Here is a 27,668-nt window from a genome sequence, read left to right on the forward strand (position 1 = left end):
GAGGCCTGGGCCAGGCCTGGTGGTCGCCTCCAGCCACGACGCAGCAGCATGGGAGCTGGGGCCGGGCCGGGGGTGAGGGGCCGGCAGAGGCCTCCGGGGCTCCCGCAGGCCGGGCTGGCAGGCAGGGGGTGCGGGGGGTGCGTGAGGCCGGTGCCCCCCAGCTCCGGCGGCGTCTGGGTTTCCCGAGCCAGAGGCAGCACCGCGGGTTCGCTGGCTCCCGGAGGGTTGGTCTTGTGTGGGTTCACCCGGTTCCTTCCCAGAGTTTTCAGTAGCTGTGGTGCCAGGGCAGGGTTTCACATCTGTGGGCTGTGTGGGGACGGGCAGCTCATCTTCCTTCCAAACTCCCACCAGCTGCTGTCATTCTGGCCCCCAGCTCTTACAGAAGATGTATTGAATACTCATTTCTTGTTTGGCTTTTCCAAGTCACTCGTGAGTTTATAGGTCCCTCTCCTTCAGCCGTTTTTGTCTGTTTCTTTCTAGTCTCTTCCATTATTCAGTATTAATTGTCCTTGTCTCCTTCCTTTGTACATTATGTCTGTCATTTTTGTGTTGGGGGAAGCAGCACTGCACACACTATTCCAGACACTGTTGGTTCACATAGTGGCATAATGAAGTTTTCTCTTCCTTTCCCAAGAGATCTCTTTGCCTTTTTGTCTAAGCACCGGGTTCTATTAAAATACCATTTGTCTGATGGCCCTCTGTAATCCCTCAGTGTTGCGAGGCCCTTTTCACCGTTTGTCTCATTGCTACATTCGTACTTGGAGAGCACGGTTCCTGCTGCCTCTCTTTTAGTCCTCTCATTTTTACTAGATATGTACCCAAGACAGATCTTCCCCCTCATGCTGTGGTGGCTCGGTGTCTGCAGAAGCCTTTCAAAGCACTGTAGCTGAGCGTGTTCAGAGCACCCAAGCAGATTGTACCTACTGGATCTCCCTTACCTCTTTGATTGCTGACACCTTAGAAGAAGTCTTTACAGATTTTTGAGTGTGGGGTTTTCCTCGCAATATATGTTTATTTGTTTGTTGGTTTTTTCTATGTATTTGCTTAATTTCTGTTACAATTTCTATCAGTTTTTCTGGAACAGGTGTCAAATGTACTGGTCTGTGTTTCTGCAGATTTCTACTGCAATACTGTTAAAACTTGACATTTGCCACCTTTCACTTGTTTCGTATTAAAGCAGTGTCAGAGAATTGACACCCTGCATGTCTTGGTTCAGTTACTGCTGAAAAGAGATTCAGTTTGTGATGAAGGGGGTTTTCAAACCCTTGGGTGAATATTGTCTGATCTTATGATTTATTACTGTTTTTTTTTGTTGGCTTCCACAGTTCTTACAGACAGTTCAGTTTGATCCTCATCTCTGTTCTTCCTAGTTTGAGATTTCTGCCCTGGTGGCCCCTCACCCCCCCAGATTCCTCCATGATGAAGAAAGATGCGCAGATGACTTATCTTTTTGTTTGTTTGTTTGTTTTTTCTTTCCCTCTTCTCTGCCTTTGTTTAGCTGACCATGTAGATTCTGTCAAACAGTAACATGTATTATGGCCTTTCTCATGGATGCTCTTTATTTCTCTGATTCAGGAGAGTCTGTCAAAAGATTTTCTGTCTGATAAATAGCAACAACACTAAGGCCAACAATGGTAGTGAAGGGGGAGCAGGGAGGCTGTTGCTAGTCTCTTACTTGAAACTTGTATGACAGAACACCCGGAGCTCAGCAGGCTGTATTCATTTGGGTGCAGTCGTGTTGTGCCATGCTGAGGATGAAGTCAGCTCTCAGGGCAGTAATCACAGTTGTCATAATTAAATTACTTCGCTTTTCTATCCTGTTCCCCAGCACAGGGCGTCAGGGCAGTATTTCCCAGTTTTCAAAGAACTTCTTCAGAGTATAAAGAGCAACCTTCTCCTTTAAGTATCCTTGGAAAATCCAATTTCTCTGTTCTTCTGATTTTTCTACTTTATTTAGGGGTTTGGGTGATGCTTATCTCTGTAGTGACAAATCATAATTTAGCAGGGATTTCTTTCAGTGATGATGCTGACTTAAACAGCCTCCTGTTCACCACTGCTTCTTCCGACTTCCCCTTCACTTATGTCAGTGCAACTCATGTTGAGCAGTGGGACGTGGTGGATCTGAGTTAAAAACAACCAAGCAGACACAGCCTTCCTCCTGCCTTGTCCTGAAACCCGCATCAGCTTCCTGGTCCAGCTCTGCCTGACACTGCACAGGGCTGCCCTGGCATGGCTGAGGAAATGGGCCGTGGTTGCTTGGAAAGTGCTGGTGTGATTCTTTTGGGGCAGGATTATGATGATGGTTTCTGGGTGTCTAGGGCAGAGGTTTCTAGAAAACCAACATTTTTAATTTAGTCTGTTGCGTACTTTCTGGTCAGAAGCACAGGTACTTCTGTGCTTGTTGTATATTTGGCTTTAGTTGGCACAGCCTGGGGATGCTGATCAGTTGTACAGCCCCATCCCTCTCTCCATCAGGATCTCTGCCAAGGTCAGTGCAGCCTGGGTGGATAGCACTGGGGGTGGAAAGGGATTCTAAAGTGAAAATGGTTCTACAGTGATTTTTAACTGTATGGTTGAACAGATTCTGTGCACCTGGCTCATTCATTGACCATCTTCCAGTCCTGGCTGTGAATGAAGTGGCACTGCTCCAGGTTGCAGCTCTCTTTGTGATGTGTGCCAGTCCCGTTTATCAGTTGTTAAATATGGTGATGAGTCTGGGTTCTCTGTAAAAACAACAGTATATGAGCATGTGGCTAGGGGCACATCTTTGTTCTTGGGTGGAAATTAGGTCCATGTGGGCAAATTTGTAATTTCGTAATTTCTGTACATTGTCTGTAATTAGGAGTGTCATAATTTTGTTTAGCTTTTTGCTAGGAAATGAGCACAAAGCAGCAAATTTGCCTTGCATATCTATTTGCAAGAGAGTGTGACTGGTGAAGCATGGTACATTGTACTGGGACAGTGAGTATCTAACTCCTTAGCTGGCATCCACTAGCATTCCTGGGGACCTGATTTCATTAAAGTTGACTAAAATGGAACATTTGCAGTCTGTGAGGAAGCATAATTTTGAAGGGGATGTGTGAAATACAGATTTGAAACTTAGTATGTGCCAGGTGGTTTAAAAAAAAAAAAAAAAAGTCTCAGAAACATTTACTCATGGATATTCCAAAGTTAAATGCTGGTTTCATGTCTGAAAGCTCCCAAGGGCTGGGGCTTATAAGGTACTGTGGCTCGCGTGGAAGATCTCAAGATTTCCAGCCGTGGGTTGGTGCTCAGACTGCCACACTCCCAAGTGGGCATGGGTTCCCTACCATGAGTGGTAGGGAAGCCCTGAGCCGTACTGAGGGATGGTGGTTTCAGGATTTTCCTTGTACCAGAAAATCTGAAAGCCTTGATAACCTGGGCTTGAGTGTAGTTTCTTAGGGTTTCCTGGCTTTCAGTAGTGGAGCCATGAATACAGACATAGTTAAAACCAGGGTTTCAAGCCTAAAACGGGTAAAAGAAATGTTTTAGGTATAGTGCTTAGACACTGTCCTAATGGCTGACTGTAAATGGAGCTCAGACTTAGTAATGTAGAACCCTCGGTACTGTAGGTGTTCAAAGCAAAATGAGAAATTCCACCTGATGAGAAGTCAACTGGAGGATAAGGGCTGAGATGGAGTCACAAATGCCTGCTGCTTGCTCCCTGTACAAGGTGGCTTTGATGATCCTAAAGATCTCCTATCCTTAAAATCCACTTAATAACTTTAAATTCAGTGTTTAAAACATTAGCAAAGCCCTCTTTCTTCTCTTTACCTCAGGACTTGCACTGCTATCAGGGATTACTCTAGGCAGTCAGATTATCAGTAGAGAGTGCAAATTCGGAAGATTGAAGGTGTGTTTGTCTGTAGCCCAAATTATAAGGCATTTTATTAGAAACTTGTGTACAGAAAAGTGTCTCCTTTCATCTGGTTTGATGGTGGCACAATAAGCCATAGCACGTCTGCTGCCATTTCACTTCTTCTTGGCTACCAGCTGAGGTGGGATGCTCCATTTCTTGGTATTTTTTGTCTGTTCTCCCTGCCTTTAGATTCTGACATCTTCACTGATTTATACTTTCTGATGTTTATGAGCGTTGTGTTCTCCCTTCTGACTGTCTTCCTTGTTAATTTTATTGCTTTGGAGAGGGCCATGACAGATGTTGCTGATGCCTCTCATTGAAACCTTAGATGAGGCACAAATGGGAACTGAGATCTGAGAGCTTTCTGGAGCTCACTGTTGCATGTGAGTGTTTTAGTCAAGCTGGATTGTTTGTCACTGGGCCCCAGAAGATCCCCAGCACAGGTCTCTGGTGGCCAAGAGATCCCTGGCATGGTGTTCACCTTTCTCCATGTCCAGTGGTGCAGTTCAGGGAGTGGGGGCTTTCCTGTGGAGCGTTGCTCTCCCAGCCAGTACTGCCAGGAGAGCCTCTTGTCCCTTGCATGATGTGCTCTGTAGTCCTGGCTGTCCCTGAGCTTGCTGGCATCTCACTTGCTTTCCAGGTGGAACCAGGTGTGCAACCGCTGGGACCTGCCTCTGAAGGACATGAAAATTTCCCTCCCAAAAATGCAGTAACAGACCAAGACAGCAGCCAGCAGATACAGCAGCTGGTGAGTTGTGAACCTGGTTTTTGGGTAAAGGAGTGCTGTACTTTTTCTTGGGGTTTTCACCCGTGCAATCCAGGCAGAGCTTGTGGGAACTGAAGTCTTCTTAGGTGCAGCTGCTCTGCAAAAGTGGGAAGCTTGGGGAATTGGTAGGAAAACACAGGCCATCTGCATGGAGAGTGCTGCTGGATGGCAGCTCCAGGTATTGGGCTGGAGGGGAACTGTGTCACACTAAAATGAGAGGGAAGCACGCCAGTAGATTCTGTTCTGTGTTAGGTTTAGTCTTATTTGAACTGGGAACAGATATGACTGACCTAGGACAGATGTCATGTGAGGAATATGTCCTTTGTGAATTATTCCAGCAAACTAGGACAGTTTGCAGTGAGGTTTAGCAGCTCTTCCCTATCTGAGGAACAAGAGTGGTAGAGAGTAACTGCAGATAACGGTGCATAACCAGAAGATGTCTGCTCTCTGTTAGATGTCACTTGGATTAGAAAGGAGCTAAGATAGCACAGCTAGTGTTTCACACTAAATATTTTGCACAACTCTGTGGTTTTGTCCTCTGCATCCTGTCTTCCATACTATTCTATACAGATAGGAACGATCCATGCAAATGAGAAACAGAGAACTGTTTCCAGAAGATTAAACACCTGGGGAGGTGAGGAATAGCTGTTTCACTTGAAAAGTTTCTTGGTTTTACTACTTTAAAAAAAATTTCCCTTGCTCTCTATATTGTTTGTTTGCCACAAAGAGTTTTTCTTAAGAAGATAAAAATAGGTAATTCAGCATTTGGGCTGAGAAGCTGGGCTTGAATTTCTTATACATTGTAAGAATGAGGACTTGCTGATCTACTTATGCTTGTTTTGTGCAGGAATTTGAACTCAAGAAAAAGCGCAAAAAATGTGAAAACCTTGAGCATGAAGTGAGGAAAAAGCATAAAAGATGCAAAGAACTGGTAAATGTTCTTGTTGCCTACTGTTGTGAGCATAATGTTGGAAGAGGAGCTAGGTTGTTGCATGGCTGTCTTGAATTTTTTCAGTTTATCTTAATAAGGAATGACCAGTCTTTCTCTTAATTTGAACAGTGTCAGAAATTTTTGCTCCAGCCCTTGAGGCTGGAAGTGTTTATTTAGTCTTTCATCTAGCTGTGGGTTGAATATAACTACACAAATCACTGGGTGAAACTCCATGGCCTTTGCTAGTTTGAGGAGATACTTACATTTTCACTGGCACTCCAGACAAATATTGAAAGGTTTCTGCAAACTCAGTCATTTTCTTGCACTTCTTATTTGTTGGATGAAATCTTGCCTCTGTTTAATATCATGGAGGTTTTGCAGGTCATATTGCAGCATCTGGATTTCTTCTTTCTGTTTCTACTTTGCTGAGCAGCACTGGAGGCATTAGTGACCATGACAATGTATAGTTTCACCCAGGGGTGCTTACCTTCTGAATAAATGTTTTATGTCAGATCTCAGGTCAGGTCAGTTCTAGTGCACAGCTCAGCCTCATTGTCTGGGTTAGAATGGGCTGTGTAAGGAATGAGTCGGTCATTGTGTGGTGTTAGACAATAGCTTTTCAAGGTGAAGAAGGGACCAACTCACTTTGAAGTACTGGGACTTAGACTGCATGTGCATGGAATTAGCTCCTGGCATAGCCAGAAAATATTTGATGATCCATGAAACATTGGGATGGGGAAATGTGTGTGTGTGTGTGTGTCTGTAGGGTCATGTGATTATGGAACTGTTAAAATTCCGCTAATTGTACGAAGTTGCTGCAGGTGGACTGGACCTGACAAATTCAGTCAGTGTCTCCATATGTCCGTGGTCTCCTGCCTGCTCACAGACAGTATTCAGTAAGGCAACGCGATAGCTGGCTTGTGTTGCTTTCTTAACTCCAGACTGAATCCTGGTTTCAGAGTCAACCATTTAAAACTCGTGAGTTTGAAGTCTAGAACTCTCTTTTAGCATCATTCTTTCAAATAATTTTTCTTCCCTAACTGAAATTTGTCACGAAGACTCTAATCTTGGACCAACAGTGAAACTTTATGAACTGTTGTAGGTGGAGATGGAGATCTAGACAGCAATATGTAAATAATGTGACACTGGAGCTGTGAAGCAGACAAGGAAATGTCTTTCCCATTCTGGGCTTTGAGGCTACATAAACAGGAAAAGAAACTTAAGAGATCGTCTGGCACAGGGCTGGTATTTGCTTGAGCAGTGCTGCATGCTCTGGCCTTCCACCCCTCAAGCAGCATCCCATCAGCATCCTGTACCATCAGTCAAGCAGAGCTGCTCTGCAGACTAATTTGGGGAGTTAGTCTGAGGGCCTTGGTGTAGTAATGCCTTCTCTTTCTGGACAGGAGATCCAGCTGCAGGAGGTACAAAGTGAAAATGCACGACTGGCTGAAGAAAACTTGCAGCTGAACGAGAGGGCTGGATGGGCAGGACAGGTAAAAATCAGTATCTTTGTCAGATGGAGCATTAACTCTGTAAAATTTTGCTGAGAACTTGCTAGCATGCTGGGTTTTCAATTTGCCAGCTAATCAAGTGTCGTGTGCCCATCTGCGTACCTCTCTGTCCTGCGTACCCCATGGTAACTGCAAGCAGAGCAGTTAACGGTCCTGGTTTTATTACGAAGTTCCTTAAGACTTGAATGAGATGCTTTGTCCTTACTTAAGTTCATACTTGGTTTACATGTGGTAACTTGTTAATGAATTCATAACCAGGGACAGACCGTGGTTGGTGGGGAGGGGTGTGCACTGCAGTAGAGCAGAACCCATCGCTGCAAGCGGTGCAGTCACCTCTGACAATTTTTTGTTGTCCTCAAAGAGGGTTTTTGGTGGCTGATGGTGAGGCAGGGGAGAAAGCCACCCCTGCAATTCAGAGCTGTTCTTGCCAGATGGAAAACCCAAAAGCTTCAGGTCTGGGGACAAAGGCAGCATACTTGCATTGTTCGGTTTGCAGAGCGGATTTCAGGGGAGGGTGGCTGCACCTTGGAGGGTTGTGTTGTAGGAACGTGTTGTTGTACGTGAGAATGGTGGAAGAGTTGGTTCACCAATGAAGGTCCTCCATGGGTTTCTGTTTCCAGCTCCTTCTCTGGACAAATGTAGTGCACAAGAGTTAGAAAGTCACTTGTTTGTCCCACATGTCGACGTTGCCACCATGCATAAGACTTCCCACATATTTAATAACTGTTTGTTCTAAGTGGAAATGTTTGTCTCTGATGGTCTGCATTGCTAATAGTCATCAAGTCATAGTGTACTCTAGAGCCAAAATATGTTGCTGGAATTTCCTGTAGTAAATGGAGGAGGTAAAAATGATTTCAACAGGCTGCTGAACTTTCTGTACTGTTCTCTCTGTTTAATTCTACCATCTAGGATTGAAAAAGCATGGAGACCTCTGTGCTTTCTTTGTATCTCTTCAGTATGTAGCCTGTTTATATCCCAGTCCCTTCCTCCTTGCAAGTGGTGAGGGGAGATGAGTCTAGTGGGAGAAGTGGTACGTACAAATAGTGTTCAGCACATTGAAGGCTGATACAAATGCTTATCTATTTGTTTTGAGTGACAGCCAGAGGAGAGGAGGGTCATGGTTTTGTTATGCAGGTCTGCAAAACAACCTACTGAGATACAGAAATAAATTGCCCTCCATTATTTATGCAAGGAATACTTACAGCTACTTGTGCTAATTGAAAATCCTTTCTTTTCAGGTTGAATCTGAGAATGCTGACCTGAAATTGCAGGTTGTTTTGGTTACTAAGGAACGGGATTCAGTAATTCAGACGAATCAAGGACTCCAAACCAAGCTGGAGAATCTAGAGCAGGTGCTGAAGGTCAGTAGGATCGTCATGGCTGGAAGGGCTGTCCAGACACTTCAGCGCTGCTTTTGGATGGCACATGTTGTCTCTTTACTTTTTTTGTCCATTCTTTCATCTCTGCTTCCGTCCGGAGTTCTGATTCTGCAGGATTCTGGAACACAGCCTTCCAAAGTGGGCAGAGGTGCTTTAGAAAGGTTGTTTCAGGGATTTGGGTGGGAGGGGAAATAAGGTGGCCATCACTTATTTAGGGATTTTTTTGGACTGTGTTCCTCTGGCTTGTGGTAAGAATTTCTTACTTTCTTCTCTGTTTAATGATGACATGAAATATAGGCCATGTTTTGACTTCATGGCCCATGGTAGGACACAGGACAGTATTTCAGTAATGTCGCCCTTCAGCTGTCTGTGAATTGTTCTGCAGCACATGAGAAATGTGGCTGAGCGAAGGCAGCAGCTGGAAGTCGAGCACAAGGAAGCGCTGATAGTCCTGCAGGAGAAGCAAGAGGAAGTCAGACGGTTGCAGCAGGTATGTAGTGTGTGAGAGAAAGGACATTTTGCTCTCTGAGTCCCTGGAAATTGGTGGCACTGCTGCACATTGTTTCTTTGGAATTGTCGTGTATAGAGGAGGTGTATGTGAGTTTACAGGATAAAGTAAACCAGGGAAAATAGTCTGTGTCTGAGTGAACTCTGGTACCTGAGCAAACTGGTGAACTCTGTTACCTGCCCACCATGAGTGGCAGTTCTGATCTCTCACTGCTGTTCTTCGAAAGACACTTTCAATCTATACAGTGTTTTAAATCTATAATGGTCTATCAAGGCGATGATGAAGGTAGATGTGAACTTAAGTAGGCTGCCTTCTTATTTACTCCATTTCTTATTTCTTCTTAGGCACAGGCGGAGGCAAAAAGAGAACATGAAGGAGCAGTACAGCTTCTAGAGGTAAGACAGAAGAAAACAAGATGGATTAGTGGCTGCAGATTTGGTATCTTTTGTTCTTAATGTCAGCTTTCATGATGCCCTGGGTTTTGTTGGTTGAACAAAATGCTTTAATGTCTTGATCAGATGCAGTATGTTGTTGCTGTGAACAGGTATGGGTTGTGCTGGCAGAGTAGTCTCTCAGGCCAAAGTTTTCAGGGATAAAATCCTGGCCTGCTCAGTCCTCAGGTAGGTTACTTCATGTAGATTGTGCCCAACAACTGTTTCAGGGATGTGTTAAGTAACCAGCCTCAGATCTGCCTGCTCTATTTTCCACAGTCATCTGCAGGGAGGAAGGAAGGAGGAATACTTGCATCCATGTGATTTGAAATTCTTTTTGTGTATATGTGCTCTATGCTTTTTTATTAGGGGAAAAAAAGGAGAAGTGTGGCCTTTGCCTGAGCATAATGAGAGATGACATTTGAGGCAGCTCCCTCGTCGCGTTTGCTAGGCTGGGACCAGCTGTGCGAGTGCTCTGACATCCACACAGAACATAATTTGTCATGGTGGCAGACAGCTTAATGGTGCAGCCTGGCAGATGTGATGTGCACTGTTTTGGTTTTGGTTTTCATTATCTCACTGTTTCTCAGGATGACTTTGGAGAAAACCTTAGCTGTGGACTCCTGGAGCTGCAAAGGCAAAGCACCAAACCCTGGAACCTGATGTGGTGAAATAGTGGCTGCCAGAGAGTGGAGTTAGGTGTGATGGCAAATGAGGCAGCTTCTGCTCTCTCAGTCCACAGAGGTTTTCTGAGGGCTAAACCATCTGAGACTGAGCAGAATGCCTCACTGTGCAACACCTGGACAGTGCGATCTCGTGCTAATGCAGCTGTGGCCCTGTCTATAGTGGTGACATACAGTCAGAGGTGGCAGACTGAACTGCCTGTGTCTACTGCTGTGCAGCAGCTCTGTGGCTGTTAGGAACCCCGCAGAGTTGGGTGAGATGGTGGGTGTCCTTGATGGAGGAGATTGTTCTGTGGCTGCAAGTAGCATCTCCTTTGAAGGGGGCCTGACCTGTATCTGAACTGTAGAGCCCAAGAGTGATGGGCTCCTACTAGATGGAACTGAAATTGTTGCAGTCTGGGTGAATATCATGTGGAAGTGACGTTATATATTGCCCCATTGCCGCATCCTTTCTGGGACACCTGCTATTGGCTGCGTACACAGGTTCAGAGCTGGTACGGGTGCTACTCTTAGGTCAGTCGGTATTTAGGTGGTTTCTTAGACACTTTTAAGTAAAGAGAGGTTTAATGCTTGCTAAATGTTTTCTGAACTAATGCACTGAAGAATTGGAGAAGCTACTGAGGTTTAAACCTGTGCAAAAGAAGAAAGGGACAGTCATTTTGTTCTGTGCTTGAGGGGCTGGTTGTGTTCTTCTGCAAGAGCCTCACTAGTTAAATATTCTTGCTTTCATGTTGCTTTGTAAGTCAATAACTAGGTGGACCAAAGAAAGAGAAATTGTCCTTAAAAGCTAGTTTAATGTAGAGCAACAGTCACTTAACTTATAATCATAGTCATTCCAGAACATCAGTGTAGGGCAAAATTAGGGCATTTTGAGTGCCTACACCGTATATTGTCATTGCTGCATGTGTTTGGATTGCTTTTTGATGTAATATTAATGAAAAGCGAGTGTGGTCCATTTGCCTGTTGGAAGAGCTCAGCCACATGATTGTCATAAGTGGAGTCTCCCTCCTTGGAGATGTTCAAAACTCAACTAGACAAAGCTCTCAGCAACCTGCTCTTGCTGACCCTGCTTTGAGCTGAGGGAGTTGGACTAGGCAATCTCCACAGCTGCCTTCCAACCTCAGCTATTCTGTAGTTCTGTGATAAGACAATGATGGGGTGGAGCAGAGGTGTGGGATGGTTTCTGTGTGCAGAAATGCCATGGATAGGAGGACTGTCTTGTCTTAGAAAGAAAACCTTGAGGGTTGTGGTCCTGGGAATGAAGGAGTTCAGTAGTGGTTCCAAAGTACATGAGACAAGATTCTCAACTGCCTTTTGCACTGCAGAGATGCAAAAAGCGACAGCCTGATTTCAGGAATCCTGTGTAGAATTTTGTTGGGAAATATGGTGAAGAGTTTAACGTTGCTTGTTTTCCCTGACTTAGGAGCAGGGTGCATGACTGAGCAGGCTGTTAGCTGCTTGAAATCAATGTCAAAGCCAGGTTCTGAGCGGTGCCTTGATTCCCAGCTCTCCTTTGTCTCAGATCTGGGGAAAGCTCTGGACACAAAGTGCCCATTCTGTTGATTTTATGGATGGTTGCTTGGAAAACAGGCTGAAATTTAGCACTGACACTGAAAGCGTATTGTGATTTGGCTCAAAGCATATTGTGATTTGGAGGCCCTCAGAAAGTACATGGTTATCTTATTCATGCATTTGGTATGTGGGATTTGGCTTTTGTTTAGCAAGCAGATGCTTGTGGGAATGTGGTGGGAATCTCAGTATGGAACAAGGCAGGCACTGTAAGTTGGTAAGAAAACAATTTCATTCAAACTGAGGGTTGGGTTATATTTGGCAGATTGTTGGTTTTTGGCTAGTATAATTGCTGATGTGGTTTTATATCTTTTTGCTTTTCTTCTTGCTACCAGAGTACTTTGGATTGCATGCAGGTACTGCTATAATCCTGTCAAACAGGACATTTTTCTCCTCTGTCCTGATGTTGACAGTTGCTTGATATTCTTGTTTTAACTGTACTCTGGAAAAGATTGCAAGAGTGTCACGTGCAAGAATGAAATGTAGTTAAAGGAGCTACCACTATGAGTTTGATGCAGCAGCTGCTTTTCTGTTTAAATTCTTTGCTTTCTTGACCAATTAGAATGAGGGCTTTTATTTTTTTGGCATTTCCAGATTTTTAGAATCATCCAACTGTGCACCTTCTCCTTATGTCACATACATTTAAAGGTCTTTTGGGAACTACCTGCAGTCCAAGAGTGAAGTGTTTTCTTCAAAACCCAGAAGCCATGGCCATATCATTGCAAATGAAAGTGTCATGGAGAAAAAGACAGGTTCTGCTGTCTTTGAAATTGGGTGGAAGGTGGGAAGCAGAGAATGTGAAGAACAATTTTCACAGAAGAGGTAGTAACCAATGAAGTTACAGTCTGGGAGCTGTGTGAGCCAGCCTATTCACAAAGGATGGAAAGGAGGCTTAAATAGAAATGATAGGGTTTGTACCTGATAGAATACTGCTCTCAACAGTCACTTTCAGGTCTGACTGGAGAGCTGTGAGAAGATCTCATGAGTAACAGGGAGATTAAATGGCAGGTAACACTGTGCAGAGGCCTGCACGTGGAGGAGAAGCAGCCGTGACTAACCATGCACAGTGGTAGGCTCTGCATTGCCTGTTGTGGCAGGAAATGCAATGTTGGAGGTCGGGTGTTCTTTTTAAATGTCAGTTCAATTCACAGGTCTGGTCACAAAGGCAAGTGCAGTGTTGGGATCTTTTAGGAAAGGAATTGGGAACAGCCCAAGAACATTATTAGGGTGTGCCCACATGCTGTAGAAGTAGCACCCACATCTATGTGGAGTTATGGATGTCCCTTTAATCCCTTTACCATTAGCCCTGCTTTGATCAGGAGTTTGGACTGCAGACCTATAGAGTTTCCTTCCAGCAAAATTGTGATTCTCTGATCTCATAAACATATAGCTGAAGATACAGAGAAAGGTAACAAGGGACATCTGGATGGGGAACATCATCTGTAGGATAAATGTGATAGAGCAACCAAGGAGGGTGTCTAAGAGGACAAGGCTGAGCTAGTAGTGGTTGGTTTAGCTTGGTGTGGAAAATCAAAGTCAGTCCTGAATTGGTGATTAAACTGACCCCACTAAACTCTCTGCTCCCTGCTCTTGCAGCCTCTTCTAGTAGTCATGCTACTCAATCTCAGTTGGTGTGTGGCTCCTCTTTTTCCTCTTTTTGGGTTGGGCATAGACACAAAAGTCTCTTCTGTGTCTGGGGCTTGATTCCTGCTGGTTCCCCAAAGCCCCTGGCCATGTCCTTAGGCTCCTCACCCTTATCCCCCTGTCTTCTAGCACTGTCCTGGAAACTTGTTGCTTGCCCAGCTCTGTGTGAACCTCTGCAAGTAGTCCAGTAGAAGGATGCATTGTGTATGATGTGGCAGTAGTACTTAAGAGATGTTTGTATGTTGTTTTGATCTAACACATGAGTAATGAGGTATCTTGGAATGAAACTGTGGATTATCCAGGATATTGGCTTGGCCGCCAGTATAAATGGATTAAACTGTGATTAATAAATTTACAAAACCAAGGTACTATTGTGATGCTATTAAACACAATGTCCAGATGCATCTGCTAGCTGGGATTTCCAGACAAGATGGGAACACCCTCTCTGGTCCTGCAGTTGTTCTGTATGTGCCTCTTGTCACAGGCTGTGTCCCACGTGGAATTGGGGACAAAAGTTGCTCTAGAGGAAGTCCTTCTTTGATCCAGTGCAACTGTTTCTACTGTTCATGGTTTCTTTTCTCTATTAAGATGTAATGCATAGGGGAGAAGCATTTATGTGAAAAATCTTAAGTAAATTCAAACCCTTACTAATTGCAGAGGAATCCTGTACAACATGACTTGGTGAACAGGGAGTTGTCTCTAAGCAAGTGGAGAATGCAGATGCTTCTGGGAGTTGCTCATGGCGTCTGATAATCTCTTTCAGTTCAGAGACAGTTGCTTCTTTCCAGGCTATGGAGACTTCACTAGGCTTCCCTTAAAGACTGAGACCTCCTAGGCAGTTGTGAAGGAAACAAGTGATAAACTGACATGTTTAAAACAGATATGCCCCAATAAATTAAGATTCAGTCACGCTTGGAAGTTGGTAGAGAGTGGCTAGAAAGATTTTGCAATACTCTGAGACCAGAAAGAAAGCATTTTCCAGGTCAGATGTGTTATTTTTAGAGCTACTTAAAAACCAGACTTTCTGTCTCAGAGAATATTTCAAGGCATTTTTTTTTCTGTGTTGGAAGGAGAAAAAGACACTTCAAAAGCATTTTGTAGAATGGAAAACTTTGAAGAGCACAATGCAGTCATCTGTTTTGATGCATCTTACCTACACAAAATGATGAGTGACTGCAAAGCCTAGTGTGATCTCAGCCCAAAGAGAAAAAAGAACAAATGTCATCTCTTGCAAGGCAGAGCCTGCACCTCAGCCAGATGCACTAATGCCAAATTAAATATTTTCTTCATTAACTCAGCTGAAGAACTGCTGCTGAGATAATATATTCCCATCCAGCACTAATGTTTTTTGTTTACTTATTACCTGAAGTGTATGAGCAGGTTTGACACAGGATATCTATCTAGGAAGCCAGAGTAAGCTGTTGCAGTATAGAAGAGGGAAAGGAGCAGTTGCATTTTTCTGGCAGTTGATATGCCTGCAGCTAGGGAGTATGTGGGGATGTCTAAGGACAGCCAGGATTCGGCAGTATTTTGGAAGGGGAAAATCTAGAGATGATAGAAAGAGAATACTAGAAAATACAAATGCTTCTCTAGTAGGAATATGTCCTCGCCTCTCCATAGTATTTTCCCAAGGCTCCCCTGCATCTAATCTTGCTGAGATGTAGCTTTCTTCTACTCAACATGCATTTTTCTGAAGTATGTCATCCCTGTAGGACCTACTGGCAAAGCATGTGGGCTTCCCACATCAAAGAAACGTTCTGCAGCACAGGCCAGGATGCTGATGCTCTCTGCCCTTCCTCATGCCTGGAGGACCAAGATCTGGAGGGGCGATCTGGAGGTCTTGCCCAGAATGGTGGGGGAGGCCATGGTAACATTTTGGGAGCTTGTTGAAGCCTCTGGAGTGATGGATGAGATAGAGCATTGGGAGAGAAATTCCTTTGTGATTTTAATCCTTCAATAAACATGTAGAACTTGCTTATCTTTGAGTTATTTCACTGGTCTTGTGCCAGGCTTGGATAGGCTATTGAAGTCCAACCTGGCATTTCAGGGATAATTCTTAATTGAGCTTGCAGTCAGTCTCCTAACAGATGATGAGTCTCAGTTTTCAAGGATACTATAGCTCCAGAGCTGCCAGTTTTTTGTTGACCATTTAGGAACATCTGGCATCTGAGACCCACTGAAAAGATGCAGCAAGGGCAAATGCTGTTCAGAGCTTCACTGGTGGTTTTGATATGGGTTTGTGCCTCATCTTGTGTCTCTCCTGTCAGGCCCGGGTGAAGGATCTAGAAGACCAGTGTCGCAGTCAAACAGAGCAGTTCAGCCTCCTGTCTCAGGAACTCAAACAATTCCGGCTTCAAACGGGAAAAATTGACCTTCTCACCTCTACGCTGGTGACTTCTGAGCTTCCTCTTGCTCTGTGCAACTCTACCCCACAGCCCCACTGGGAGAAGGGTAATTGCTGGAGATGCCTGCAAGTGTTTTGACAAATGAGTTGTTACTTGTCAAAATGGAAAGGTGTAAAGGGAATAATGCAAATGTTTAGTAAACTTTTGCCATCTTTGTCTCTTTCTTGTAAATAGTCATAAAGAGAACTTGGCTTTTCTCTGACTAAAGAGAGCCCAGGGTGTCCAGTCTGTTGTACTGTTAAATGAATCATATTTTTAGAGACTTGAGCTGCTCTAAAGGGTGTTTGCTCACTGTAGTGCTCACTGCTGATCTTCTATTCTGCCTGTGGCTGAAAGTAATGTACAGATAATTTTATTGCAGAATCAACTGTTCCTGGATTGCCCACTCACCAGGGCACAAAGAAGCCTCACAATGAAGAGACTGAGGAGTTGGAGTCATCACAGCAGGCGCCTGATGCCACTGTTGGCTCCCCAGTTGCTGCTACCACTTCTCAGAAACAAGCCAAGAAAGTGGAATCTCAGTCAAACTCTTCAAAGTCAGAGTCCATGCAGAACAGTCCAAAATCCTGCCCAACTCCAGAGGTCAGTATGGGAATCACTCTGCAGCCTGTGCTTTCTAGCCACGAGGGAATAAATGTGTTGCTGAGAGCACCAATAATCTTGCATTCATTCCTTCCTGGCTGCCTGAAGAAAATAGGGGAAAAACAAGAGAAAAGCTGTAGGAAAAAAGTTGAGAAGGCCTTGGGTGCCCACGTTTGTAATGCTCATTTGAACATACTCCTATGCTCCAGGAAGGAAACAACTGGCTAGACAGAGTGCTGGGAGCTTGGAGAAGGCGTTGGAGTGGGGAGGTCCATTGGTGGGAAGTGTGGGAAAGCTCTTGCTAAGCTTCCTTGTGACAACTCTGCTACTGTTAAAACACACAAAGGCTACAAACTGCTATTTTTAACATGCTGAGGAACTGTGTCCAGACTATTTTTGGCCTTGAGCTGTGAACGATGGGCTTAAACTTCTTTGCTGGTGCTTTTAGATATTGAAATTTTACTTGGTGAAAGAAATCATGAAAAGATGCTGGGTTTGTGCTAGAGAGGAATGAAATTAATAGGCTTTGCTTGTTTGTGTTGCCAAGATCTCATAGATGGCTGTTGCTTCTCATCCCCAGGAGCTCTTATGTAGTATTGTAGGGTTCATTTAAGCAGTCTTTCATACTCTCCGCTGTACTTGATGAGACAATTTAAAGTTGTATTCTGAGTGGGGCTGGGTGTGATGGTATGGGAGACAGGTTTTGCTCTTTTGGTCCACTGATGTTTCCTGAGTGCTAAAACCTTCGAGGCTGCATGGAATGCCTCGTTGTGCATGTGGAAGGCACTGAAGTCTTGGGCTACTGAGGCCAGGGCACTAACAAAGGGATGCTGCTGTGACAGGCAGTGCCCACTGCTGTGTAAGAGCTCTGAGAAGCTGTCATGTTCAGAGACAAAAGTGAAGGTCACACCTGGGGAGAAACAGGTATGTGACTACTATCAATTCTGTAGTGGGAAAAATTACTGTTTTTTAGTTGAAGAGAAAGCTTGGAAGCCACCATGCCTCCATGGAGAGATAAAGCCAGTAGGTCAGTGTGGGATTCCTAGAAAAGAACCAGTGTGTAGAGTGTTTGGCTTCAGCAACACGTGGTTGTGGGAACACTCCAGTGTTAGCCAGGCTACTAAAAGCTTCTCCTGGTCACTGTGATGGGTTTTCATCAATAATACATTTGCCTTGAAGTCTGCTTTAAAAAGGCAGCTTGAATTGGTTCATGGGCACCATGTCAAACAAAGGCAAGGGAAGTGCATCTCTTCAAAAAATATGATTGCATTGCATAATTCGTTGCCACTGGATGTAAAATTCCAAGATGTCAACGGCATCAAAAAGACCAGGACAAATTTCTCAGAGCTGCTTTGACCAGTAGCCACCAATGCATTCAGGGTGCAACCTTCATCTCAGGAGGTCCATAAGTAGCTGTTTGCTAGAAAGTGAGATCCAGGAGGATGAGTATCACGCTTGCCCTGTCTCTTGTACACTTTCCTTCAGCATATGCTACTGGCTGTTATCAGAACTGGCTGTTTGGACTAGATGGTCCCGCCATTTCCAGCCAAAGCTCTATCTAATGTTCTGAAAAAACATAAACGTAATATTGAAGTATTTACAGGTGCTGGAGGGGAACTGCCCAAACAAAAGTTCTTGGAGATTTAGACATGTAATAGAGCTATAAGGTCTCCTTTGTTCAGATCACCATTTGTGTTGCACATAGGGACAGCTACCATTTAGAGGTAGCAAGAAATGAATATACTAAATTATGGATATGTAGGGTGGAAGAGGCCACCAGAATCTCCAGTCCAATCTCTTATTCAGGTGGGACTGTCACCAACACTAGATCAGTGTGGTCATGGCTTTGCCTAGCTGAGGCTCTTAAGTTCTTCCAAGAATGAAAACCCCCCCGTCAGTGGGAACCTGTCCCCAAACTGCATCACTCACCTGGGCAAGGGGTGTTTCCTAATGTCTGACTGGAACCCCTGAAGCTGCAACTTGGAGCTGTTGCTTCTTATTTCTACTTCTTCACCTTAAAAGTAATTCTTCCAGATGATCCTTAGCCCAGTGACCAGACTGGCACTGTACATGAGCTTAGAGGACTTGTTCACTGATGTTTGAACCGCTCTAATTTGGGCCGTATCATATGTTTTTAGGTGGACACGGCAAGTGAAATGGAAGAACTGGATGTTGACAGCATCTCTGTAATGCCAGAGCCAGGCAGTCAAGGCCCTGCAAAGCTCCAGGTGTTCTTAGCCCGATACAGGTACTGAGTCATTTCATGTCTACGAGGTTAGACAGGTTATCTCACAGTTGGCTACTTCACACTCTTCTCTAGGATTCACCACTGTTAGGGGTGGATATTGGATTAGACCGTGTCTCTTATTCCTCCATGGGATTTTGAGATGTTATTTCCTGCAAAAGCAAATCCAATGTGCTTAGCTTAATAAAAACTTAGTAAGCTGATTTGTTGTTCAGTGAACAGCACTGTGTGAAACTTTTTTTAAAATATGATATTGGATAGAAAATTGGGTTTCAATTGGCAGATTCCTTGAAATGTCTGATTTCTTTAGAAGTCCAAGAAATTTTCTTAAAAAAAATCTTATTCCAACAATTGAGAAAAATTCAGGCCAAAAATCTTGAAGTTTTTGACCAAAATCATTCTAGTTGTAATTTTAGAAGAAAAAAAAAATGCATATAATAAACCCACATTTTTCTGATAACTGTTGCAATCCACTGAGCAATAGCCACTAGCTATTTACAGTTCAAAAAGTATTGGATACCCTTCAGCTTTCAGACTGTGGATTGGGAGGAAGAGAACTGGGATGATTCTGTGCTTGTGAGGAGCAGGTCAAACATGATCTGTGTCTTCATGTCAGAGTCTTGGGTCTCACTCAGGTCGTAGAGAGGACAACATTGCTTCAGCATATTGAAATCCCTTTTGAAGACTAAAAAGCAGGAATTAGCAGTAGGTGGTTGCAAAGATAAAGGGTTTTTATGAGGCATTTTCCTGTGATAGGCCCTCTGGTTAGCTGAAGGATCCCTGGGCGGGCAGGTTAGAACTACCTGGAATCCAAATCCTATCACCAATGTATTTATCATTTTCATGATAGTGGAGCTTTTGGTCTGCTGTTTAAAAAGTGGAGTTACAGCAGAGAGTTGGATCCTGAGGGTTGGATAATAATAAAGAAAAAGGCTAGAAGCCTTTTCTTCACTCATGTAACTTTTTTCTTGTGCAAATCAGCTCATTCTTAGAGTTTTAAACGTGATAATTTTGAGATTCTGTGCTGTGCTTGTCCATGACAGTTGTATGGCTGTTAAAGTGTACCTTAAATGTTTGGGGCATTTTCAGTGCTTTGGGGTTTTGTTTGTTTGTTTGTTTTTCAAAACTTAAGTTCATGAAAAGTAGAGAGCTATCTACATAAAATCTTTAACAGGGCAGGTGAATTCAAGGATGTCTATTTTAGAAACGCAAAGTCCTGCAACTTATCTACTTGGTACACTCAGAAACACAGCAGGCATTCAGGTTATTAAAAGCTTTTTTAAAACATTTTCTTGAGTCACTCTGATCTATTCCTTCAGATGTCACAAGACATCTGTTCTGCTACTCAGAAAATTATTCCTGTCTGCTGTTTGGACATGGAGCAGTATGTTATTAGTTACATATAAAACCATAAATTAGAGTCTTAACCTTTGTCTGTGGAATTTGCTGCTTGCAAAAACTGGATGCAGTCCCAGTGAATTGTAGGGCGATCTGATATCACAGCTTGAATGTGTTGCTGTGAAAGTTCCTATACAAAATAAGTTTTCATATTGTAAATATTTCAGCTACAATCCTTTTGATGGACCTAATGAAAATCCAGAGGCAGAGCTTCCACTGACTGCTGGAGAATATATTTACATCTACGGAGACATGGATGAAGATGGCTTTTTTGAAGGTGTGTTTTAGTAGAATGAAATGTGACCGAACTGCTGTGGAGAGTTGATATCTCTTAAAAAAAACAAGAGAGGAATTTAGTGATTCTTGAAACCTCAAGGTAGAGGTTTTCTGCCCAAAGTTAGTTGGCTAGAGGGAAGAGCAAATTCTGTTGGAAAAGAGTTTATTTATGTGATTATTAATTTAAGTCTAAAACATGAAATCCTGGTCTAGTGATTTCAGTGGGAATTTTGCGACTGCTTTCAGCTGAGCTCCAGGTTTCATCCCCATGTGGTTCCTCGCTAGCCATGGAGAGGAACATGTTCAGTCCTGGGCACCTTCTGCAGATGGTCTGTTTCCCTCTTCTCAGTGACTGCATAGGGAGCCAGAGACTGTAGGCAGTTGATGGTCTTGATTACCTCTTGCTCTTTTGGCAGGGTAGGATATAAGATAAGCAGTCCAAACTACAGTTGTTACCCTGTTTGGTGTCATACAGTGTGTTTCTCTTTTGGCACCTTTGAAATCATGATCCTGGTTGACTAATAGGCAAATGGAATTGGAACCAAAAATTGCAGAATGTAAATTTGTAATGAAGGTTCTTTGTGGAGATGACTGATTCAATGGGATGAAGGATCCTAATTTACGGAGGTGCTTTGCAAGAGCTGAGGCAAATGCATGCCATGTTGCACTGCTTGCTCTTGAGTGTTCTGGCTCTTTCTTTCTATTTCCAAGCTTCTCATGTATTTATTTGTTTGTTTGTTTGTTTATTGTTTAAAGAATAAAAAGGTTATTCTTTACTAACGTTTTCTGCTTTCCCTGCTTTCAATTGATTTGCTGTAGGTAGAGTTTGAAAGGGGAAAGTAAGTGTAATCCCTATGCACTGCTCATTAGACTGTGATTTGATGGTGCTTGCAAGTGCCAAGAGTGCTGTCGTATCAGTCGTCCCCATGAGTCCTTTTGGGACATCTTTATTACAGAAGCTAGCATAACAAAGGAGGGAACTAAAAAGAAGGCCAGAGCTGAATACAGAGCTGGAAAGATGGACTTTCTTGAGGAAATGCTACAAAACCCAAATCTGTATGGCTGGGAGAAGACATAAAATCATCAATCTGCATGGTTTGGGAAGGCTAGAAAAAGACTAGTGAAAAAGCTGTGATGAGGAACAATAGGATAATGAAGAAGGAAAAATCCTTTAGCTAGTTACCCAAAACAGCTTTCTAGTTAGCTGGCTCTGGAATGAGTGGAGCAGGGAGTCTTCTTACTGTGGCCATTAGGGTCTAACTAGGGAGGACTTAGGAAATGCAGGAAACTGTCAGGAAAAATCTCCCAGAGGCTTTTTTTCATTCCTGACTGCAGTGCAGTTATGACCTAGCGTAGATGTTGTCACATTGTCTTCACAGATGGGTTGGAAGGCTGAACAGTAGGTGCAGTGGTAACAGGTTTCCTGTTTTTCATTTAGGGGAGCTGATGGATGGCCGGCGAGGGCTAGTCCCCTCCAATTTTGTTGAGCGAGTTTCAGATGATGACCTCATGACGTTTCTGCCTTCGGAGCTGAATGATCTCACCCATAGTTCATACCAGGAGAAAAGTTTTGTCAGTGCAAGCACCAGCAGTGGAGATAAGAGTGATTTCTCCATTGAAGAGAGTAGCATCAGTCCATTGGCCAGTAGAGCAGAAGGAGACCAGGAGGAACCTGTTAGTCATACAGCAGTGCCTTACCCAAGAAAATTGTCTTTGATCAAGCAGCTTGCCAGAAGTATAGTTGTAGGCTGGGAACCACCTCTTTTGCCAGCTGGCTGCCCAGATATACAAAGCTACAACATCTATGTGGATGAAGAGCTACGTCAAAATGTGAAGAGTGGCTTTCAGACCAAAGCAGTGATTGAAAAGCTGGATTTAAAGACAAAGGCTTACCGTGTATCTGTGCAGACTGTGACAGAGCAAGGCAGTTCTGATAAACTGCGGTGCACTTTCTTTGTGGGGCAAGATTTTTGTGTGGCACCAACTATGCTGAAAGTCAGAAGCATCACTGCCACGTCAGCAGAGGTCATGTGGCTTCCCTGCAACAGCAATTACAACCACGCGGTGTACCTCAATGGGGAGGAGTGTGACATAACAAAACCTGGGGTCTACTGGTACACCTTCCACAACCTGCAGCCGAGCACTCAGTATGTTGCCAAACTGGAGGCCCGGCCCTTGAAAACACCTTGGGAAGAGGTCCCAGAGGGGCAGGAGCAGAACTCAGCTGTGATACACTTCACTACCCCACTAGCAGGTATCAGAACAGTCATGCCCATTGCCACTGTGCATGGAGTGCTTGGAGCAGTACGCTCTCTCATTCCTTTGCTATGAAGTCTTGGGGCAAAGGGAAGCGAGGCTTATTAGGTCCCAAAGCCTGAGATGCTGTACTGTTTTGTCTTAATGTTGTTTTTGTTTTATTTTAAAATTGTATTATCTCTTTTGTTTTCATTTGCTCTGGGAAGACATTCCCTTTGCTGATTTGAGCAGCATGTCTCTCGGGGCATAGTTTGCCATGACCTTGCTCTAAGGGTTGCTGCATCTTGGCCTCAGCTACTTTTGCAAAGTTCTGTTTTCTGTTTCATTAAATCTTTCACAGAACAAGAGCACCTTATTTTCTCTGGTTCTGTCTATCATTTCCCAAGACTAGCCTTGGCTGTTGTGGTACAGTTCTGCAGTGACAAGTCTGGCATGGGTGTTTTCTTTTTGATTCTAACCAGGGTTTAGTTTAGCTTTATGCTGCAGACAGGTAAGCAAGAGGAAGATCTGTTTGGTCTCTCACAGGCACACCTGATGCTCCTTTGGATGTCCAGGTAGAAGTTGGTCCCTCACCAGGTATCCTGGTTATCAGCTGGTTACCTGTCACCATTGATGCCGAAGGATCTTCCAACGGGGTCCGAGTCACGGGCTACGCTGTGTATGCGGATGGACAGAAGGTACCCTGCTGGCACTGCCGGCCTGACGTACAGGCGGACAGGTGGCTGGAGGCTGCTGCAGTGGTAGCAGGCACTTGCAGAGCCTCAAGACCTGGAAAGTTTGATCCAGTAAGCATGCCATGAGGAGCAGTGACAGTCCTTGGCCTAGAAAGGAGTGATATCAGAGAAGGGAGAGTGCTTGGGCTGTTTGTTTTGACTGATGCACACAAAAAAAGACATCTGTCCAGATTTTTGACTTGTTCTGAATATATCTAAGCTAAGAAAGTTCCTGTGGCAGGACCTTTCACTAGCAAAACAGGACAGTTAGTGTAAGCCTCCTCTGTCTCACCCTAGGCACTAGCTTGATGCTTGGGGAAGCAATGAGCTTAATAAACAGTGAGTCCACAGGGCATGGACAGAGTACAGGTACAAGTACACAACCTTGCCTCCACTTGGGGCTTGTCTCTGGATGATGAGGAGTGAGGTGTAGGTCTCCAGCCCTTTCTTAAATTAGGGACAGGTGAAGGGAGAGGTGTGCAAACACCTCAGGTTCCGGTACAAATATTGGTAAAGAACCTCCAAGGATATTCTGTATTAAATGTGGCCTGTGATCTTCTGCATGTATGATGTGCCATTGGCCATGGGAGAGGCAAGCCACAGCTGTTTTAAGGAGCACAGTGCAAAACAGAGTGGTGCTGTGTTGCATGATTTCTCTTGTATCATAGAAATGCTTTTTCCTCTACACAGGTCAAAAAGGAGTCCAGAAGAAGGTGTAGTCTTTTAAACTGTAGGGAACAAGGAGAGTTGAAACCTGGAGTAGAAGGGAATATAGGCATATTTTACAGAATATCATTTCTTCAGTGTTTATGGTAACAATTTCTCTTTACTCTTCATTCTTCCCTGATACTGTGCAGAAGGGTGAGAATTCTGCACACCTGCTCTCAAGAGCTTTGAGGTCTGTTGTTAAATTTGGGTTCAGGAATTGTCATTCTCAGAAGGGCTGAGCTGTGCACAATCAATAATTGCTCCCTCTTTTTTTTTTTTTTTCTTGCAGGCAATAGAAGTTACTTCTCCAACAGCTGGGAGTGTCCTGGTGGACTTGTCCCAGCTTCAGATGTTCCAGGTGTGCCGGGAGGTTTCTGTGAGAACGATGTCTCTGTATGGGGAGTCAGTGGATTCAGTTCCAGCCCAGATTTCGTCAGTCTTGCTGCGAGCCTCTTGCCACTCTTCACCTTCAGGTTCTGCTGTTTCGACCACTTTTACCTCTAGGCTGCCCCGTGGAGAAGCCAGGGGCTCTCTGCCTGCACGCAGCCCAGCCACGCACCAGACGGCTGCATTCCTGCTTCGACAAAAAGTTCCCACTGATAGCTCAGATGCCAAATTGACTGAACTCTCCACCAGCCCCGATGGCTCCGTGCGATCTCTGCCAGATAAAGCCTCTTCACCGCCGCACCACTCCTCTCCCAGTGCTTCCTCGGTGCAGGTTTTAGGCACTTCCCCACAGGGATCAGATGCTGCCCAAGACAAGAAATGCCCAACTGTGCCTCCTCAGCCAGCTGACAGCACGGTGCTCCCCATTGAGGGCACAGAGCCTGTCCCTTCAGGGGAAGCAGAATTGCAAGGCCTGGGCAAAGGAACAGGCGTGCAGGTGAGTGCTTACGTCTCCTGCCCAGTACCACGTGTGCTGGGAAGGAGAATGGATCATTTTGGGCAATAGAATGAAATGCCACTGGTCATCTTTCTGTGACACACTGTTGCCTTGGGGTCATCATTCAGTGGTTGACAAGCCAGCAGGGATTAATGGCTGCTGTTTTGTGCTGGGAAGAGCAGATGAAGCTCACCACTTGTTCGCACGTGTGCATGCAGGAATAGAGTCAGGAAAGCAAGAATTCAGCAGAGATAGAAGGTGAAAAGGATGTTTCCACTGAAGATGATGTGTGAGGCTGACATCACTGTGCTCTCTGAATGGAAGGGCTCTTCTCCAGTCTAGTGGGTTTGCACAAGGCAGAGTAGGCACTTTGGTGTGTGGGCTGCACAGAGAGGCAGCTGTGTCTGGAGAACTGGCAAGCTGTCACGACACTGAGCATTTGGAATCCTGTAGGGTGTGTGAGTGCTTTTGGGGCTTTTTTAGGAAAGGGGTGAGGATATCTTAGAGCCCCATAAGAAAACAGGCAACTGATGTACAAGGTGCTTGCTCTGTGACAGGAGGGAAGTGTTGGGGTGTGATGAATTATATCAGGAAAAAAGATCATATTCCCATTCTCACCTTTGACACTGGGGACTTAGGGGGAGTGCTTCAAACTGTTAAATTCAGCATTAATCATGGCGGCAGTGTGAGGTTGCAAAGGCTCAGTTAGACAAAAGCAGGGAAGACTTCTGATAATTGCTGGAGCATCAGCAGGTGTGAGGGCCCAAGGCCAGGTAATTACACAGAAGAATTGAGATGTTGAGTCCGAAATTTCAGTCATTCTTCAACTCTTGGTCATCTGCTGCTCTCAGTACCTCAGTTCAATTGTTGTGATTCATTTGCCCACATTTAGATGTCTAGTGTAGATGGCTACGCATTGGTGGGTCTCTTTGCTTCCTTTGTAGTCAGTGGAGTGAGATGGGTGCTTCCAGGATGCAAATCATTCTTCTTGCTTGAGATGTGTGTCTTCACTTGGCTGTCAACAAAGAGAAACATGGCAGAAGGATCCTAGCTGTCAGAGTAAACAGAGATTAGACCTCTCTGGCTTCTGCCTGAGCCCAGGGGACATTTAGAAACTAGGCTCTGCAGTGTCTAAATCTCCCTAGGGGTGTGATCCTGTAAGTATTTTCAAAGGGTTCCTAGTGTATAAGAACAGGACTATGCTCTGTTGCAAAATAGAGTGGAGCCTGCCTTATTTTAGAGTGAGGATTAGAGAAAGGGGTGGTTGATGAAGGCCAACCTTACCCTCCTCATCTCTGGGGTTCCACTCCTCCATCTCCCAGAGATTTTCTTAAACATCAGACTGAACTGACTGGAAAAGAGACAAAAATGTAAAATTTCTGTAATCTAACTAGATGACCTGACCACAAGTCTCTGCAGTTGTACTCTATGTGTATATTCTTCATTAATTCCCCTTTTCTTCACAGCCCTTACCACCTCCAAGAAGTGCTGGGGTAGTGTCCTCACCTCCAGCTCAAGCTAACCTGCAAGCTGGTGTGTAGGACACTCCTGTGGCAGATGAGAGAGGGAAGTGACCTTGTTGTATAGCTCATCTTGCTGCTCTAAAACTAGTTATTGTCACTACTCTTAGGTGGCTTACAGAAGCCACATATGGTGGCCAGAGCTGAAGCTAATGGCAGGGAGGGGCTTGTTCCAGGGCTGGCCAACCTTCCCAGCTGCAAATTGCCTGCCAAAATATTCATATACCAACAGGACATTACACTTAGTGTTTGTGTCAGAGTTTGAGATGGTAAGGGCCCCCTTTTGGTGCACAGGTATTGTGTGATATCTCCCACAGGTTTCATTGTTTGTGATGATCTTTTTTTTGGTTTGTTTCCCAGATGGAGCAATCTGTAAGCAAAACACCAGAGTTGGAAAGCCCGTCTAACAGTAGTGTGAAGATATGTGTGGAGACCTGCCATGCATGCTCCATGGAAGAGTCACCGAAAGGTCCCACTGCTGAAAGAGAGAAAGAGGCAAAGGAGAAGGACTTGAGCCCAGAGCCTCTGCCCTCCCTCAGCCAGGCTGAGGGGACAGAGGGCACCTTACAAGATGCAAGTGTGGGTGGGAGCAGCTGCCAGGAGTTCCTGAGGTTGTCCCCTGGCAAGGAGGTGATGAAAGAAATGTCCAGAGTGAAAAGAGAGGTTTGTTTAACCTTGGTTGAATATCTTTGCCCCTGGAGGGATGTGGATTGTATTTGACACCCCTAGGTTTAACAGTCTTATGCAGTACTGTTCTTCTGCAGGCTGTAAAATGCATCTGCCAGTTTTGTGTGTGTCTCTGTGTGTACACACGTGTGCCACTTGCTGCATTTGGATGCTACCAGACTTATTTCCTGGCACACTTTAGCCACAGGTGTACTAGAGAAAGGTAAAATGATGCTTTATTGCTGAAATAGAGTGCCTGAGAGGACTGAGGAAATCTGTTTTGCTTTTCAATAGCAAGAAGAAAAAATGTCTGAAATGGGAAGACGACAGCTGACCCTTTTTGCAGAGCACAACCGTAGTTCTGACCTTTCAGATATTTTGGAAGAGGAGGAGGAAGATGAACTGTCTTCAGAAGCTCTCGAAGAGAAGAAATGGGACCAGAGAGAGCCATCTTACCGGGAGAATGGGGAAAAGGTAACTTGTAGCAGAGTAATGCCTGTGGGGAGCGCCAGTGCAGCCATCCCATGTCATCAGCTCACAGGAGGAGGTGCTGGTCTGAGCCCAGCGCTCTCAGTGGTGCTTTGCTGCCTTCCTGCCTGCTGTGCTTTTACTCCCAGTGTTCTCCTAAGCTAGTAAAATGCAAGTTCATTGTGAGAGGAAAGGGTGTTTGCATGTAATGAATGTACCCAGGGTTTAATTAGTTGGAAGAACACG

General features: G+C 44.6%; 1 protein-coding gene across 10 annotated transcripts in view; it reads left to right on the forward strand.

The window, feature by feature from the left end:
• TSPOAP1 (TSPO associated protein 1) overlaps positions 1–27,668 on the forward strand; it is a 71,313-nt gene that overhangs the window by 20,680 nt on the left and 22,965 nt on the right. For 8 of the 10 annotated variants that reach the window (XM_026861611.1, XM_026861609.1, XM_026861610.1 and 5 more), the window contains exons 6-21: positions 4,521–4,628; positions 5,494–5,577; positions 6,981–7,070; positions 8,327–8,449; positions 8,853–8,957; positions 9,320–9,370; positions 11,994–12,014; positions 15,570–15,753; positions 16,069–16,289; positions 18,428–18,537; positions 20,100–20,209; positions 21,647–22,462; positions 22,990–23,141; positions 24,175–24,768; positions 26,649–26,951; positions 27,249–27,428. In XM_026861611.1, the coding sequence (XP_026717412.1) occupies positions 4,521–4,628; positions 5,494–5,577; positions 6,981–7,070; positions 8,327–8,449; positions 8,853–8,957; positions 9,320–9,370; positions 11,994–12,014; positions 15,570–15,753; positions 16,069–16,289; positions 18,428–18,537; positions 20,100–20,209; positions 21,647–22,462; positions 22,990–23,141; positions 24,175–24,768; positions 26,649–26,951; positions 27,249–27,428 (3,252 nt within the window). Of the gene's footprint in view, positions 1–179; positions 430–4,520; positions 4,629–5,493; positions 5,578–6,980; positions 7,071–8,326; positions 8,450–8,852; positions 8,958–9,319; positions 9,371–11,993; positions 12,015–15,569; positions 15,754–16,068; positions 16,290–18,427; positions 18,538–20,099; positions 20,210–21,646; positions 22,463–22,989; positions 23,142–24,174; positions 24,769–26,648; positions 26,952–27,248; positions 27,429–27,668 lie in introns of those variants that run through there. The other 2 variants (XM_026861613.1, XM_026861612.1) reach the window with 2 other exon arrangements.

Source organism: Athene cunicularia (assembly GCF_003259725.1).
Source record: "Athene cunicularia isolate RWA chromosome 19 unlocalized genomic scaffold, athCun1 chr19_part1, whole genome shotgun sequence".
Lineage (NCBI taxonomy): Eukaryota > Metazoa > Chordata > Aves > Strigiformes > Strigidae > Athene > Athene cunicularia.